Source organism: Lutzomyia longipalpis, chromosome 4 (assembly GCF_024334085.1).
Source record: "Lutzomyia longipalpis isolate SR_M1_2022 chromosome 4, ASM2433408v1".
In the NCBI taxonomy this organism is placed as follows: domain Eukaryota; kingdom Metazoa; phylum Arthropoda; class Insecta; order Diptera; family Psychodidae; genus Lutzomyia; species Lutzomyia longipalpis.
This window is the reverse complement of record NC_074710.1, coordinates 19,795,467-19,811,760: the sequence shown is the minus strand read 5'-3', so window position 1 is coordinate 19,811,760 and position 16,294 is coordinate 19,795,467. Positions and strand designations below refer to the sequence as shown.

General features: G+C 34.6%; 1 protein-coding gene across 1 annotated transcript in view; it reads right to left on the bottom strand.

The window, feature by feature from the left end:
* Positions 1-16,294, bottom strand: part of LOC129794675 (protein sax-3-like) — a 144,724-nt gene that overhangs the window by 15,160 nt on the left and 113,270 nt on the right. The window contains exons 5-7 of the mRNA XM_055835489.1: positions 10,611-10,815; positions 10,340-10,532; positions 7,827-8,404 (exon numbers count right to left, since the gene is read on the bottom strand). Coding sequence (XP_055691464.1) covers positions 7,827-8,404; positions 10,340-10,532; positions 10,611-10,815 — 976 coding nt within the window. The remainder of the gene's footprint in view (positions 1-7,826; positions 8,405-10,339; positions 10,533-10,610; positions 10,816-16,294) is intronic.

Sequence of the window (16,294 nt, the reverse complement as noted above, 5' to 3'; positions counted from 1 at the left end):
ATAATTTTAGTTCAGAATGTTTATGTAAATTAGATTTTTTTGAAAATAGAAGAAATCCGTTATATTTGTTAAGTTTTTCTGTCATATTTAAGTTTGTTTTATTTTTCTCTCCTCTACTTTTCGTTTCCATTGATATCACATAATATTTATCTAGTTGTCACATAATATTCGTTAAATTTTTCAGTAAAATATACAGATTATTATCTACATTATATCTATCTAATGAATTTGTTTAAGGTTGATTTTTCGTTAATAAATTAAGATGATAAAAGAAAAACCTTTTCTCCTCTTCTTCGTTAAGTTTAAAATTCTCAGTGTAGAAGTTACGTTGGATTTTGTGAGGTTAGGGTATTTTCGTTTAGTTTTTTCATATAATTTTAAGGACGCTCTCAATTTTTTTTCATTTTAATAATTTTATAATTATTCTACAAGTTCAAGAATTTGCATTAAACAAGAAATTGAACCTTTTTATTTGTCTGAATTTCAAAAATGTGCGAAAAGTTAACGAATGTCATTTAAAATTCTCACAAAGGAGAATAAATCCAATCGCACCAATCCCCCCCATCATTGACTGAAAAGGTAAAAATTCCGGAAATAATCCTCTGATTCTCCCCCACAAATCAACCCTTATTGCATTTGTAGGGAAAAAATGGGGTTTGGAATAAAAGAATAAAAAAATGAGGAGGAGGCTACTAGTGTCGAATGACACGATGCTACCCTGTGCGGTACATACATAATATAGCTCAACATTCCACCACTAACCGAACAAAATGGACTACGAGGTATGGGCGCAAAAGGACGACCGAGGAGGTTGTACGACAATTTTTATCCCGTGTCAGCAACACATTTCGCAAAATATATGTGGTCCCTTTGTTCAACGCAATAATAAACCAAAAAGTATGTTACAATACCAGAGGAGCTGCGCCAGTGTGCGAGCAAAATTTATGACTACCGACGAAGCACTTTGATCCACATTCCACCTCACACCTTTCTGTGGCTAACACCATCAAGCAATGTATAGGTATAGTCCTTTTTGCATGGATATGAATTTTATTCAATATATTTCAGTAATTATTTCGGGATTAGATGGTGGGAAAAAGTGATTTCCGTGCTAGTTGATGAAAGGTTTCGTTACGTTTTATATTACTTTTACTTTATTGATTGCATTAGGAGGGACTAGTGGTTAATAAATTAATGGAAATTGTGTTGAAAAGCATTTAAATGAATTTTTAAAAGAGTTTGGTTTGCGTTATTAATACATTTTGAAGAGTTTCAGAATATTTAAGGGCATTCGTTAAGTTTAATTTTTTTTAAATTTAATTTCCTTAATGTTTAGGCCCTGATGAAGGTCATTAATGTGATCGAAATATAGGCTGACTAAATAAAAGAATGATTTTAACAGAAATTCTAATTTTGTCGTTGTTTTTTGCTAATAGCGCTATGCTGCGATAATTGATTTTCTCATGATTCTTCTTTTTTCTAATCAACCAAAATACTTTCTCTGGACAATTTATTTTGCAACTAAAATCGAATTAAATGCTCTCTAACTAAAATACAAAGTTTCAACCCCCTCCCCCACCCTCATTTGTCAGATAAGGAAGAAATTCCAACATTTCTTCGTATTTATAATGAAATTCTATTTTGGGAGCATGGGCTAAATTTATGGCTCAAACATGAAACTATGCTGCATAAAATGGGGTGAACACAACCCTTGACGCGCTACCCCCCAAAATTTCAATATAAACTGCACTAAATCATTCAATTAGTGTGTGTTTGTGCTGAAAAATAGAGCGCAAGGAGTGCAATTAGAGGGGGCTGTCGGGATTTCATCTCAACTCATGGTCCCTTTAAGGGAAGGTTGCGTTCGACACCCCCCGTTTTGTGGGAGCACTTGTAAACGTCCCTTAATGGAGTAATTTATAATATGGCGCGCATCTACCACCACCACTGCTGTGAAAATGCTTTTTCCCCAGAAATAACTTAATGATTTGAAATTAATCGTTCCTGAGAATGTTCTCCCTTTGCTCCATGCCCCGCATGCGGACCCCTCTAGTCACACACAAACCCCTTTTAGGAACGAAGGAAGAACGGCAAGAAAGAGTCGCCCAACATTCATCTAACCCCCATTTTCAGCACTTTGGCCACTCGTGCGCTACGAAACTTCTTATACTTCACTTTTCAGACATGCAAAGTACCTTTTAATTATGTTTGCAATTATGTGTGTGTGTGTGCGGCCCCCGTGCCATTTGTTAACCCTCCCACTGCCAACGAGAAATATGAAAGCACACTCCAAAAGCACGGAAAGGGTCATTAGTCATGTTCAAGTGGCGAAGACATTGAGAGAAAAGAGAGAAGGAAATCTCATGGAAGGCACTCGAGAAAATTGCCATTTCGTCTGTTCATCTTCACTTTTTTCTGCATCTCCATGTCTCTGTCACATGGAAATCAATCTATTTCTGTGAAGAAAAAAAAATGCCAAAAAGTCATACAACATTAACCCTTCTCATGCATGCCTAAAAATATGCTTTAAACCTTTTGACTTAATTTTACCTCTTATATGTTTATTCGTTTCTGTGTGAAAGCTTTTAGTGGTGTATGTTTGGAGGGGTCTTTTGAAATTTTAACAAGGAACAATGGAAACGAACCCCTAACACTTCCAACTTTATTATTCGTCGGTATAATGGGATTTAATTCTGAAGAGAACTTTACAAAAAGGAAAGCTCTTCATATTCATGAAGATTAGCTTATTTGAGTGGCAATTCAGCAGTTAAATTCGTTGCTACATTTTGGCAATGAATTTTGAAAATTGTGTCTTTGACAAAACTAAAGTGTCAACTGTCACTTTTTAAAATTGAAGATAAAATTGTAATCTTTGACATCAGATTCTTTATGCCTTCTGGAGGTTTTTTTTAAATTTTTTTTTCAAATATGAAAGACGTTGAAAATAATTCGTAAAATGACCGTATATTTCTGTACAAACGTTTGACATTTCTAACGTTTAATGTTAAATTCTACATTTGTTTCATTCTCTGACTGCATTTTTTCTAACGTCTGATGTGGATTTTGCTAACGTTTGACGATTTTTTCAAACATTTGACTTCTTTTTTTTTAATTTGACGTCTCTTTTATAACGATGACGTTTTTTTCTTACTTTTAATTGAATTTTCTATTTTTTCTATTGTTTGATGCTTTTTTTTTCTAAAGTTTGACGTTTGTTTTAACATTTAAGTTTTATTTTGACATTTTCTTTCGAGGTTTGGCGATTCTTTAAGGTTCTTTTTTTTAACGTTTGAAAATTCTATTCAAAATTTTGACGATTCTTTTTTATTTAAACAATTGTAGTTCGTTTTAATGCCTCAAGTTTCTTTTCTAACGTTCGAAGTTTGGATTATCAAATTTTTTAAAATGTAATTTTTAGCATAAAAATAATTTGGACCTTTTAGAAAAAGACCTTAACTTTCAAAACTTCTAGGAATTGTTTAGGCACCCAAATACCCTTCCTGCCTTTGATTATTTTATTAATTTTAAATTCCATAAAACCAGGCTTAAATCAAACCCTAAGCTCTCTCTTTAAACATTTAAAGTCCCCTTGGCCAGAAATTTAATTCTAATTCCTCTAATATGTCAAAAAACTATTTCATAACCTTTGGAAAAAAGCCGTCAACATGAGTGACATTAGGGAAATGTCAAATTTTGAATTTAAATGCTTCAGAGTAGGTTATATAAAGTTCGTTAGAATAAAAAACAACCCCTTCTCATGTAAAACTTAATAAATGGGATCAAATTTCTGTGAGAGTGACCCTCCTCATCCCCCTTTTGAATAGTTGCTAATCGTTGGCTCATTTAACCCCCGTTTTTCCCACTGAATCACACACCGACATAGTAGCCCACGGCGAGGGTGGATGAGGTAGTAAATGAGGCAGGAAAATGTTGTCATTTAACGACCATGGCACACCTACAAGTGACAACGGGCGCAAAAGTTCAAATTGTAATCCATTGTCTTGCCCATGACTGTAAGAGGGGTTGAGTCTCGTTCAGCGTTGGATGGGAGCAGTTGTGCACAAAATGCACCCTCCCGAATAAATGGGGTTTAATTGTGTTTCAACCCCTTATGGGTAATATGCGCGACCCATGTGGGATGACAAAGACCTGAAGAAGTGGATTGTGAGGAGATTAAGAGCTTTATTGAGCCAACAGTGGATTTCCAGAGAGAAGCCCAGAGATACAGACTAAGAGGGAAAAGGAAGTCCATTATTATTATTTTGGTCCGCCAGAAAGGCAAATTTTCTCCCGACTAAAGGCTTCTCTCTACACACATTCTCATAATTCTCCGTGAGCACCCCCGAAATCTCCATCTAAATACCTTTTTTGGCTAATCCCCCATATATATAGTCCTTCTGCTCCTAAAACATCCCACACACACACATTTTTGGATAAAATTAATTGCATGTTTTTTTGTGACAAATGCGAAAACATTTTGAATGTGTTTGTACAATTTAAAATGGGAGAAAATGCACGACCAAAATAGCAATGATGTTAATTAGCATATTTTATTGATATCTCTCCTCCATATGAAAATATTCCAAATATTATTCACAATTTCTCTCTATTTTGGTATTTTATCGCGTGAATATATAGCCATAGCCTCCAATATAGGGGAGGTAGGGGGTTGTTGTTTCAATAAATATCACACGCACGTATACATTTTCACCCTTTCACGATTGGGGGTGGTTTGCATCATGCACAGAGAAATTAGAAACCATATTGCTGAACAGTGAACAATTCACGTGAATATTTTCAACAACATTCCAATGTAGAATTATTCAATACTCTCTGCCACATTTGGATCGTTTTTTTAATTAATTCACATTTCATTTTTGCCCATTTACACACTTGTGTGGTCCAGGAGTTCCATTCACCATTGCAATAAATTTTTAAAAATTTGAATTTTTTACAAAATGGTAAAAAATCCATGTATGGGGTAATAATTTTATTAATTTTTTTTCTTTATTCTTTTTTTTCAATTTTTTTATGAACATTAAGAGGCGTTTAAATGAGTAAAAAATATTTTTTGACATGAATTGTAATAAAATAGTACCTACTGTCAGTTGTGTAGAAAAAGCTTACCCGGCTGATCTTTAGTTGGCTGATTAATTTGCTTAATCATTATTCTGTTTATATGTGGAAAGAAGCTTGTTTTTTTTTACAATTTAGCCGTTTTTCAGATTTTTTAAATTATTTTAATATTTTTGAAAATTTTCAATTTTTTTTATTATTTAATTATTGAGAATTTATTTAAAAAATATCCAATTGTTTGTCAGTCAGGTATAAATTAAATTACATCATCAATGGAGCACTGATGCATATGCCTCATGTATAAGAAATATTAATAAAATAACCGCACGATTTTACTTTTAATTTCATTTAATTTTCAGTTATCCTATTAATTCTTTTTCTTCTTAATGATAAAAAACAGGAAATAAAACATCTTAACCACCAATCACATTTTTAAAATACAGTCAGGTATTGGTTAACGTCGCATGGGATATACTCTTTCCACCCATTAATAATAATGAGTGGAAAGAGTATATCCCATGCGACGTTAATCAATACCTGACTGTAAAATATGAGAGGAAAGAATGTGATAAAAAGTAGATAAAATTCCCATTGAATTTCAAATGAAAAATATTCATCTCTAAATATTTAATTTTCACATGCCTCGTCAAAATTAAGTGGACAGCTTCCCCGAAAAAAAAAAATTCTTCAATAGCATTTTAGAATTTTCAATTTAGAAATAACACAAAATTATGTCTCAAAAGAAGCTAAAAAATGTAGATTGGGAGTGATGAGGGAACCCCTTGAGATGACTTTTTGTGGGTGTGAATGTCAAATTTGTCGCTGCAGTGTTGTTTTATTTTTTAAGGGGCCCCCATTCCATTCGAGAGCCCTCAGAAAGGGCTGCGTGAGCCACCGCAGCAGCGTGTGTCTCTCATGTCAATTTCTGATGTTCTTGACAAGCGTCACTTTTCGAGTCACTCAACTTCCGCGCGCTCACGAGAAAATCTCTCGTCACAGGGGAATTAAATGCTGCTGCAGAGCATCTAAATTTGTATGTAGCTAATGCTACGGGAAAAGGGGAGAAGGGGGCATTTGGAAGCAATTTACACCATCACTTTTTCGGGATAATTCCCTCAAAAGGTCTCCCATAAATTCAATCTGATTGCTGCGAACAAATTGCTTCGAGGGGCACTTCCGTCAGTCGTGGAGTGCATTTGAAAATAGAGTTTGAGTGGTTCATTCTGCAAGTTTCCTCGCATGGAATGGATGTTAAACAATTCGCCAGATGTCTGTGGAGAAACAATTGGTGCGCGCAATTCAAGAGGAAATCTTTGGGAAATAACCGTTGAAAGATTGTTATTATTTGAAAAAAGAAATCGATTTCAAAAGACATTTATTTCTTCAAACGTATTGGGGTAAATTAATTTATTTATTTTGTCATAATTTTTTAACCCTTCTTGGAAGATTTTGCTGGCCACCGTGGCCAATTCTATTTTAATTAATTCTATATTTATTGAGTTGACAGAAATCTTGGAAAAATATTTTCTTTTTGAGAGAAAATCAAGATATAAGTTTGAGATTAGAAATACCGGATCCTCCAAGGGTTAAAATAAGAAAATAATTTTTAAAATCGATCATTTCTTTTTAAGATATTATTCTATTTTCATGTGAAATGTGATTTTCTTAAAGAATTTTCCTGTGTCTTGGGGCAAAGTGAATCAATCGAATTTTTATGCCATATTTTGCAGGGGCGTAGCTAGAAATCTCTTTAAAGGGATGTTTAATGATTTTTTTTAAAAATGTAGAAAATGAGTTAAAAAAGAAGTTTAATCAACACTTGAGGTACATTTTAACGGCTGAAGTTTATTTTCTAACGTTTGACGAATTATTTCTAACATTTGACGTTTCTTTTCTGACAGTTGACGTTCGTATCAATGTGTAAAGTTTATTTTATAACGTTTACCGTTTTTTTGCTAGTGTTTCACGATTATTTTCTAACGTTTGACGTTTCTTTTAATTGTTATTATCAGTTCCTTTTCTATTTCCTTAAATGTAATTCTTAAAATAAAATTGTTTTTGGCCTAAACTTTCTGAGCTTTTAGAGGGTTTTAGCCACCCAAATCTCTTTCCTGGATACGTCCCAGATATCTTAAATTATTTTTAACAATATAAAATAAACTGATAATTTTTTTTAAAAGACATTTTTAAGAATCTTTAAATCATTCCTCAATGATGCCCTGATGAAAGTTTTATATTAAACGAAACGTCAATTCTGTCAAATAAAAAAAATAATAATAACGAAATTGAATTCCGTTGATTTTTTTTCAAACTCAACGGCCAGTAAGTATTCCAGGTCATTCATTTTCCTTGTTTCTTTTCCACTTTTCTTTAATTTATTTTTCAAAGCTTCACCATTTGATGAATTAATGAGCACGTTTAAGTTATTTTTTTTCTTTCAGCTTTTAGAAAATATCGCAGTCTGACGATTATCATTAATCTGCATACATTTCTTTTCTGGACAATTTATCGTGTGACGCTGTTTGCAATATATCACATTCAACTAAGCAAATTGCCACTGAGAAATGTGCAGCAAATAAGCTCATGTTTCATTCCAATATTTCAAAGTCCTTTCGTGATTTTTTCCCCACACACTTACTCACTTTTTTTTCTTCACTTCCGGAAGTTTTAATTGCCACCCTCAACTCTGAAGCTTTGAGCTTTTTTTTTTTGGTTTCAAAAACAAAAAGAATTTGAATAAATGAGCTTACCTGATGGTGCTGTGTTACATCTCGGAGGATTAATTCACCATTCTCATCCACTTCCAGGCGACTCACATCACTGGGTAGGGGTGTTGAGAAGAAGAGAACGGATGTGGCATCACTGGTACCATCTTCTGGGCTATCTTCAACCTCTTCTTCACCTTCGCTCCTCTTGACGCGCTTTGAGCTTAAGTCGAAAGTTCGAAGCCACGTTGGTGGATCATCCTGAAGATCGTCGTCCTCCTGATCACGCATTATTTGCAAAAATTCCGCCTCGAGAACACGGTCTCCGGCGAGATTCCCCGAAGTATCCCTTCGGGTACGTGGAGCTGGGGAAGACTCTGGGGCAAGGGTGGCATTGGGATGGAGTCGTTCACGCTTCGAACGAAGACTCATAATTTTTGCCCTTGCCAGCAATTCATCTTGCGTTGTGTCAAGCTCAAGGAGCTGCGAAGCATCCACACGGGCACCAACACGATCCCACACTATTCTTGCCTTGGGACGTCCCTGGGCGCGACATGGCAGCCTCAGGGTGGTCCCTTCGTGTGCTTCAGCATCCGCAGGGGCCTCAATGAACGTTGGAATTGCTGTTGAATTTTCAAAAATATATTTTTTAAATTATTTATTTTCGATTAAAGGTCATTAAAATTGTGTCCTATTTATCTCTATGCTCTTAATTGATCAGAAGAATATCCAATTTTGTCAGAAAAATGTGCCATTTGATCAGAATAATTGAAGATTGATCAGTGAAACGGATAAATGAACAGGAAAATATTAATTTGTTGTCAGTAAAAAAGGAAATTCTAAGAAAGTACATTCTTCTGACCGAAATAGAATATTCTTCTGAATTCTGAACAAATGGAAGATTTGTCTGAATAAAGGATTAATTTTCTGACCAATGGATTATCCCATTGGAATTTGGAAAGGACATTATGCACCAATATGGATGATTTTCTAGAAATACTTTGATGGGAAAAAATGGGATTTTTTTTCTTCATTTCTCTCATTATCGAATCGAATTGAATTTGTGAATTGTGCATGAAAATATGTAGAAAATTGTAGGAATGAATAAAGAAAAAAAAATTATTCTCACAAAATACTTAAAAAAAAATAATTTAAAGAGAAAAATAAAGGGAACAAAAAGACATTATGCACCAAACTGCAATTTCCTTGATATACTTATTTAAAGATTAATTTTAGATAAATATAAACTTACAGATAAATTAATTTCAAAAATTCCCCCTTGTAGATTAATTAAAGAGAATGAAACGAAGGAATTTATGAATTTTTATCTCTGAATTGCAGAATTTTTCTTTTATTGCAAACTTTCTTTTAATGAGAAATGAAAATTTTTTTCTGTGTGAATAAATAAACCACAATTTCCCCTATATCTGACTAAACTGACTACCCAATATAACCTCCAAGGGGGTCGATATAAAGTGCAAAAGTCATGAATAAAATTAATCTCAAAAAAATATTGCAAACTAATGCATGAAAAACTTGCCAATCCAGCTAAAAAGTTCTTCTTCATCGTTAATACAGAGACATAAGTCTCTGGGAAAAGTTTCTCCATTGAGATTGTTAATATTTTAGTTTTTTACTTTCAAACATTTAGGGATTTTCTTTAGCTCGCTGGAGAAAAGCACGGTGGGGGGGGGGGGTGGTGTACGATTGATGACAGTTGAGAGTTTGTAGAAGTCTAAAGTCATTTGTTAAATTGAAAATAATACGCACAATCTCCCAGAAAGGTTACACACATTATTGATGGCTGACTATGTGGCTGATTCACTGAATTAAAATTCAATATTTCATGAAATTTTCAAATTTTCCGGATTGAATTGAAAATTAGGGAGTACTAAACTATATTGTGTTTATGTAAGTTTTTGCTGTAATTCTTTTAAGCTTTTATCAAAAACTGAGCTTGAAAAAAAAAATTTGTAATTAATCAATTAATTAATTTTTAATTTAGTACTATTTTAGTACTACATTTAATAGTGCATTTCTGTTGTTCTACATGGAAAACAAAGTGATCTAGCTGAACCACTGTGCAACGAGTAGTGCTAAAGAATTAGTATGGAACTTGTACTAAAAAATGTTCTAAAATGTCATAATTTTGTAGTATTTTTCAATTAATTATTGCTTCATCTAAATATTTAACCAAATCTTTAAAATATTTTAGATTTATTTTATTTTAGTACCTAATGCTTAATAAAAACCAATTAATAAGTAAAACTTTTGTTAGTTTTTCAATTAAAAATTTACTTCTTTGAAGATTGTCATTTTTCTGGATTTTCAGGGATTTAGAATAAATTCTTTTCATTGATTTTTATCACCCCAGTATCAAATTAAATTTACCCAAAAACTCATTCGATGAAATATTGAAAAAAACTTTGAAATTTAACTTTCTTTGTGAAAATTTCAAGAAAATTCACCCATATTGGCAAAGTCAATAAAGGGAGGGAAGAAGAAATAAATTTTTACGACATCTTCCCGGTGTTACAACAACTAAAAGTATCACGCACCATAAACGTAAAGTTTTACGGCCACCGAGACATTTCCACCCTCGTTGTGTCCCTTGCAGATGTATCGGCCCTGATCCTCCGGGCGAGCATCTTCAATTCTTAGTGTATTGTCAAGGAGGATGCGGGATCTTGTCTCCGGGAGATTCCCATTCTCCCGATGCCACGAAACTGTTGGCTTTGGGTCACCAGTCAACTGTTAGGAAAAAAAAGTCGTTAAATTATTTCTTTTTTTGTGACTTTTTTTTGGGGGTTTTGTTATTGAGATTCTCACCTCACATGGTAAATCTAAACCTTCACCCTCGACAACTTCCGTATCTTGGGGCCCCCGGACAACTGTCGGGGGCGCCAAGACACTCAAAATAGCCGGTGGGGAGGATTTACTACCAGCCATACTTTGAGCTGTGCACTCGTACTTTCCAGCATCAGAACTGTATACTTCTGATATCATGAGGCTCCCTGACTCAACCATTGAGAGTCTGAAAATAAAAGGAAATTATTAAATGTAAAATTAAATTTATTTTCAAGAATTTAATATTAAATAGATTCTAATTAATGTCATTGGTAGCATGTTTTAATTGACATGTGAGTGCAGGGAATATTTAGCTTTTATTTCAACTTATTCATAACATCAAAAAGTCCCGTCTCGAAAACGGCTTGACCGATTTTGATCAACCCGGGCTCAAACGAAAGATCTCAACAAGCCCTACAACTCTTTAGAACATCAGAAGTTCCAAAAGTGACCACTAGAGGGCCTAAAACCAAAAACAGAATTTTCGATTACTTTTCGATGAATATCTCGGAAACTGCACCATGCATTTTCTTCAAATTTTAATATGTTCAAGCTGACTATATTATCTAGTTCCATGCCAAAAATGAAGAAAATCTATGTCGCCGTTCTCGAGATATAGCCTTCCAAAGTTGGCATGTCATATCTCAGGTTCTACAAGTCCGATTTTAATCAACTCAAGCGCAAATGAAAGGTTTCGTGAAGCCCTACAAATGTCTAGAACATTGCAATTTCGAGAAATGACCGCAAGAGGCGCTAAAGTCAATATTTTGTATATCCAAAATTTTTAAGTCTAAATATCTCAAAAACTGTACTATGCATTTCGTTAAAATTTCAGTATGTTATAGCTGAGGTCAAGACCTTTCCAACAACAGGTTATTTAAGAAAATCTATGGAGCCGTTCAGGAGATATAAGGGTTTTAATTTTTTATTTAATAAATTCGCAAATTCTTAGGCGCCCCGCGAAGCGGGGCGCCTTATATATAAGGTATATGAATATAAATGCAGAGTAAAATATAACGGTAAAATATAATTATATATAGTTGCATGTTTAATTAGTACGCTAACTATTTGGCGCCCCGCGAAGCGGGGCGCCTTATATATAAGGTATATAAATATAAATGTAAATGCAAAGTAAAATATAACGGTAAAATATAAATATATATAGATACATGGTACAGATTAAGGAGAAAAGGGAATGTACATGGTAAGTTTCACTTACGGGCTGTGATTCTTCCTTCAGAGGCCAAGTTAAATACATGTAAATGCAAAGTCTAATAGATAGCTGCAGAGTATGGATTAATCAGAATCGGGAATGTACTGGTAAGTTTCACTTACGGGCTGTGATTCTTCCTTCAGAGGTCAGTCTAAGTGTGATATTTGATATAAGTTTGGTGGTGCAAACTCTGGGGAAGGATGACTCGCGCCACGAATCACAGCCAATGCGCGAGTTAGCCTTCCCCCAGAGTTTGCACCACCAAACTTATATCAAATATCACACTTAGACTGACCTCTGAAGGAAGAATCACAGCCCGTAAGTGAAACTTACCAGTACATTCCCGATTCTGATTAATCCATACTCTGCAGCTATCTATTAGACTTTGCATTTACATGTATTTAACTTGGCCTCTGAAGGAAGAATCACAGCCCGTAAGTGAATTTCTTTTCTTACAATTCATCTTATAAGATTTTGACATTTTATTTCTTTCTTTAATCATTTGTTTTCAAAGAAAATTACTTTTCCAGGGCTTTTTAATGATCTTTTAGAACAATTTATAAATGTAAAATTCTTACAAAAACTTTTACGTTGTAAGAAAAGAAAATATTTTTATCAGAATCAACCCCTTATTCATAACACCAAAAAATGTTAAAAGATGCTGGTGTGCTGCTTGGGGTAATTTTGAAGATTTTTTCTTCTACAAATCAGGTACTTACGCAAAGGAAGAAATAAAAAAAACCTACATATATGTAGTAATTTATATGCTAATATAATTCTTAAATAAAGCTTAAAATTTTTTTTTCAGCGTGAAATTCTTATGAAAATAATTTCTTAAATATCGTGCTGCTTGGGTATAATACCCCAAACAAGAACTCATGACTATTAAAATTGATTTTAACTGTCTCTTAATTTTTTAAATTTTTTTTGCAATGAAAAAATTTTTTAAATAATTTAACATAGAAAAATAACAATTATAATAAAAGAAAATCGAAAAATATAACAAATTATTAAAATTTTTACCAATATTTTATCTAAATTAGTAATTTCAGTTAGAATGTGTTTGAAAAAGATTCTAAATTTGATTTTACTTCCCATTTACACAGCATAATTGTTTATTTGAAACTTTTTCGCAGTTAATGACTAAAAGAAAAATCTCCAATTTAAAGAGTAAAGAAATCAAAAAAGCATAAAAACCTCTAAAAACTTTCATTTGAACGTTAGTTGAAATTCTCCACTTACAATCTGTTCTTGACTTTGATTTTTGAAGGTGGCAAAATCTTCTTTTATTTCAAACTTCTTTCAAACCCACCCCCGCGTATGGGAAAAATTCAACGTGGGTGGTGATGGTGAGCGTGTTAATGCGAAGAAGTGAATTACAGTGAGTGCTGAAAGTGCAATTAATCGATTTTCGAATCATCACCACTCCACCCCGGAGGTGTAATCAGACACACAGAGAGAACTTGAATTACAATTCCTTCGCGCTCGGCAGTGTGTTGGGCAAAAGGCAGCACCACCCCCATTCTGCTGCCAGGAAGCGCCAGGGCTACAATTACGGTGGGTTGAAAAAACTTCCGCTTCGCAACTCCCAACCCTGGCGCAATGGATCGAATAAAACCACCACAATCTTGACTTTTTTTCCCCACCCGTCCTCCCTCACGGGCAGCTCACAATTTCACGGCGCGGGAACAATGGGGAGTCGAGTCTCTGGCAGTATACCATCATAAATTGCAGTTGAGCACTGCAATGAGTCCGGGAAAGTGGTGGGAGGAGGCTACGCGCATCTACACCGTGATTGTCTCAATTATTGTAAAATGCAGACTTCGTGTCTTTTGCAGCATTTTCCCAGGCATATCAACACCAGCAATTTCCCCGCGTGATTCTGTTTGGACATCATAGTGAAGGAAAAAAAAGAAAATTTTGGGAAAAGCAGGTGAATGATTATGAATTTTTCACGATATAGACGTGCTAGTTGGGAGTGGGGGTGAAAAAACACCCCCCCCCATCCCATCAAAGCGCGAAGGATGTTCCTTCAGGAGCAAATTAACTTTTCGGGAGGAAGTTTGGGGAGGGCGGAAGTGTGTGTGTGTGTACGCCATATGTAGCCATTCACACAATTTTAATCAAATTAACCAACATTTCGCTGAGGCACCCCCTCCAGAAAAAAAGGGGCGCCGTCGAGAGGCTCCACCGGAGAAGATAAATGATGGTTCAGTACGCAATTTGGCAGGTTAATGAACTTTAAATTGGAAAATTCAGTACAAAGCTATAATGAAAAAGGGCAGAATGGAAATAAAAAGTTTTTCTTGGCTGAAAAGCGTTATGTGAGATACTAAAAACTTAAGGATAACAGAAACGTAGTCAGAAATTTATTTAAGGAGTCGTTTTTAGATTAAAAAATAAATTTTATCAAAATCGGTTGAGAACATTTCTTTTTGAACGTTTCGTGCTATTCACGAATCTCATGAAAAAAAAATGATCATGACATTTTTTTTTTTAAAAAATCAAAACATTCTTTACCTGACCAATTTTTACGGGATATTTTTCTGGATTTTCACTACATAAATCACTTCCTGCAGGCTTTTTGACTTTTTTACAAGTCATCTACATAAGAAAGGTCTGCCTGAGGTCTGGGAAACACCTCTTGATTGGTGAAATCTCACCTGAACGCGGAAAATTGGTCCGGGAATGAATGTGTTGCTGTCGAAACTTCACTGTTTTCACTTATATGACCGATAAATCCCACGATTTTCCACTTTTCACCTTTTTACGGGCACTTAGAACACTTCTACAAATCGAAACGAAAGATAGGGAAATACATAAGTGAGACTGAGAGGGAATGAAAAAAAAAGTGTCAGGAAAAAATGTCATGATAATTTTTTTTAAAGGAGATTCGTGAATAGCACCATTTTTTATTTATTTTTATATTCAACGTGTATTTTTCAAAGATTAATAAAAATTAGATTAATAAAAATGAAAGATGTTCAATTTTTGATCAACCTGATTGACTCAATCATGTTTGAGTGTTTATTGAATCAATAAAAACATTTAATGGGATACTGTTGGATTTTCCTTCCTTACTTTTTTGGATAGTTTTTTCATCATCCGTTAACCTTTTTTACAAACTGAATGGAAAAATTCCTAATGCTGGGCTTAGTCGTTCAAATATTGCAGAAATGTCAATGAAAGAAAAAATCCTGAAAATGATGAAATATTTCCTTCTTTGTACGAAGGAAAAACCCTTCCCGTGATTCTGCAATTTCCTCAAGAGACCAATTTCCGTCCTTGATCCCTTTTCCTGGCGCACCAAAATATGTATTTTGCAGTCCGAAAAATGTTCTTATATTATATCGGTTAATAATGAAAACCACCCCCCCCCCCCGACATTGCCTCAATCTTGTCCTCAATGGATGGATGACTCGTTAAGTTTTGAATTAGAAAAAAAAACGGAAAATGGAGGATTCACGTCATCTGTGGATTGTCCACAAAGGGAGTAAATAGGAGAATAATGTTGCGGATGGATGACAAATTGCTCCTCGCAGTGGCAGGCGTGTGAAATGAAACACCCTGTGAGACATTTTTCTTCCACAAATTGAAGGTTTTCGCATGAAAGCGCGTGTTTGATGGGAACCGTTGGGATTTCCCATGGAGGAGTGTTGTAAATGCGGGGATGCACACACGCACTTCCCGCACTCATTCCAAAATCACGTGGATATATTAATTAAATTGTGCAGCTGTGCAGACTCACTGGCACACACTGTGTGTGTGTGTGCAATTAAAAGTGATTAAGCATAATTAGTGGGGTGAAGGGGGCGGGCGATGTGTGTAAACCCCTCGTCGGAATAAATCACATAATTGCTCAACATTGTTACAACATGCCACAAACGCTCCACAACTGCTGATAAGCAAAGTCTTTTGCACATTTTGCATTCAGTTTTCATCTCTATATACATATATAGCCAACCATCCCCAAACATGGGGGGGCGGCACGTTTTAGCATGCAAAAACGCACTTTCCCACGAAAATTCGGGCCATGCAAAAAGGCCATTCGTGCAAAATCAATAAATTGCATCACATATAGGGCAAACATGGCATATATACAGACACATAACGTACATTATCCCACCCCCTCCCTTTACCCCTGTTTAAAATTGGTCACCCACTTTGCAGTAAATCATGCCATCGGGTGTGGATTCAAATGAGAAATATTGCACTTAGCACTGCATAAAAGTCAAAGAGAAAATCCACACTCCGCGTCCACTCTGGGGAGGAATTTCTCGGCACAATTTATTGCAAATTGGTATCGACTTTTCACAATATAAAACCCCCCTCGCTCGCACATTCTCTTTGCATGTATTGAAAGGAAAATTGAAAAATATTATGCATTCAGTTTTTTTTTCTTCTTTTAAGTCAGTTAAAATATGAATTTGGAATTTACTTTTCAATGCAAAAA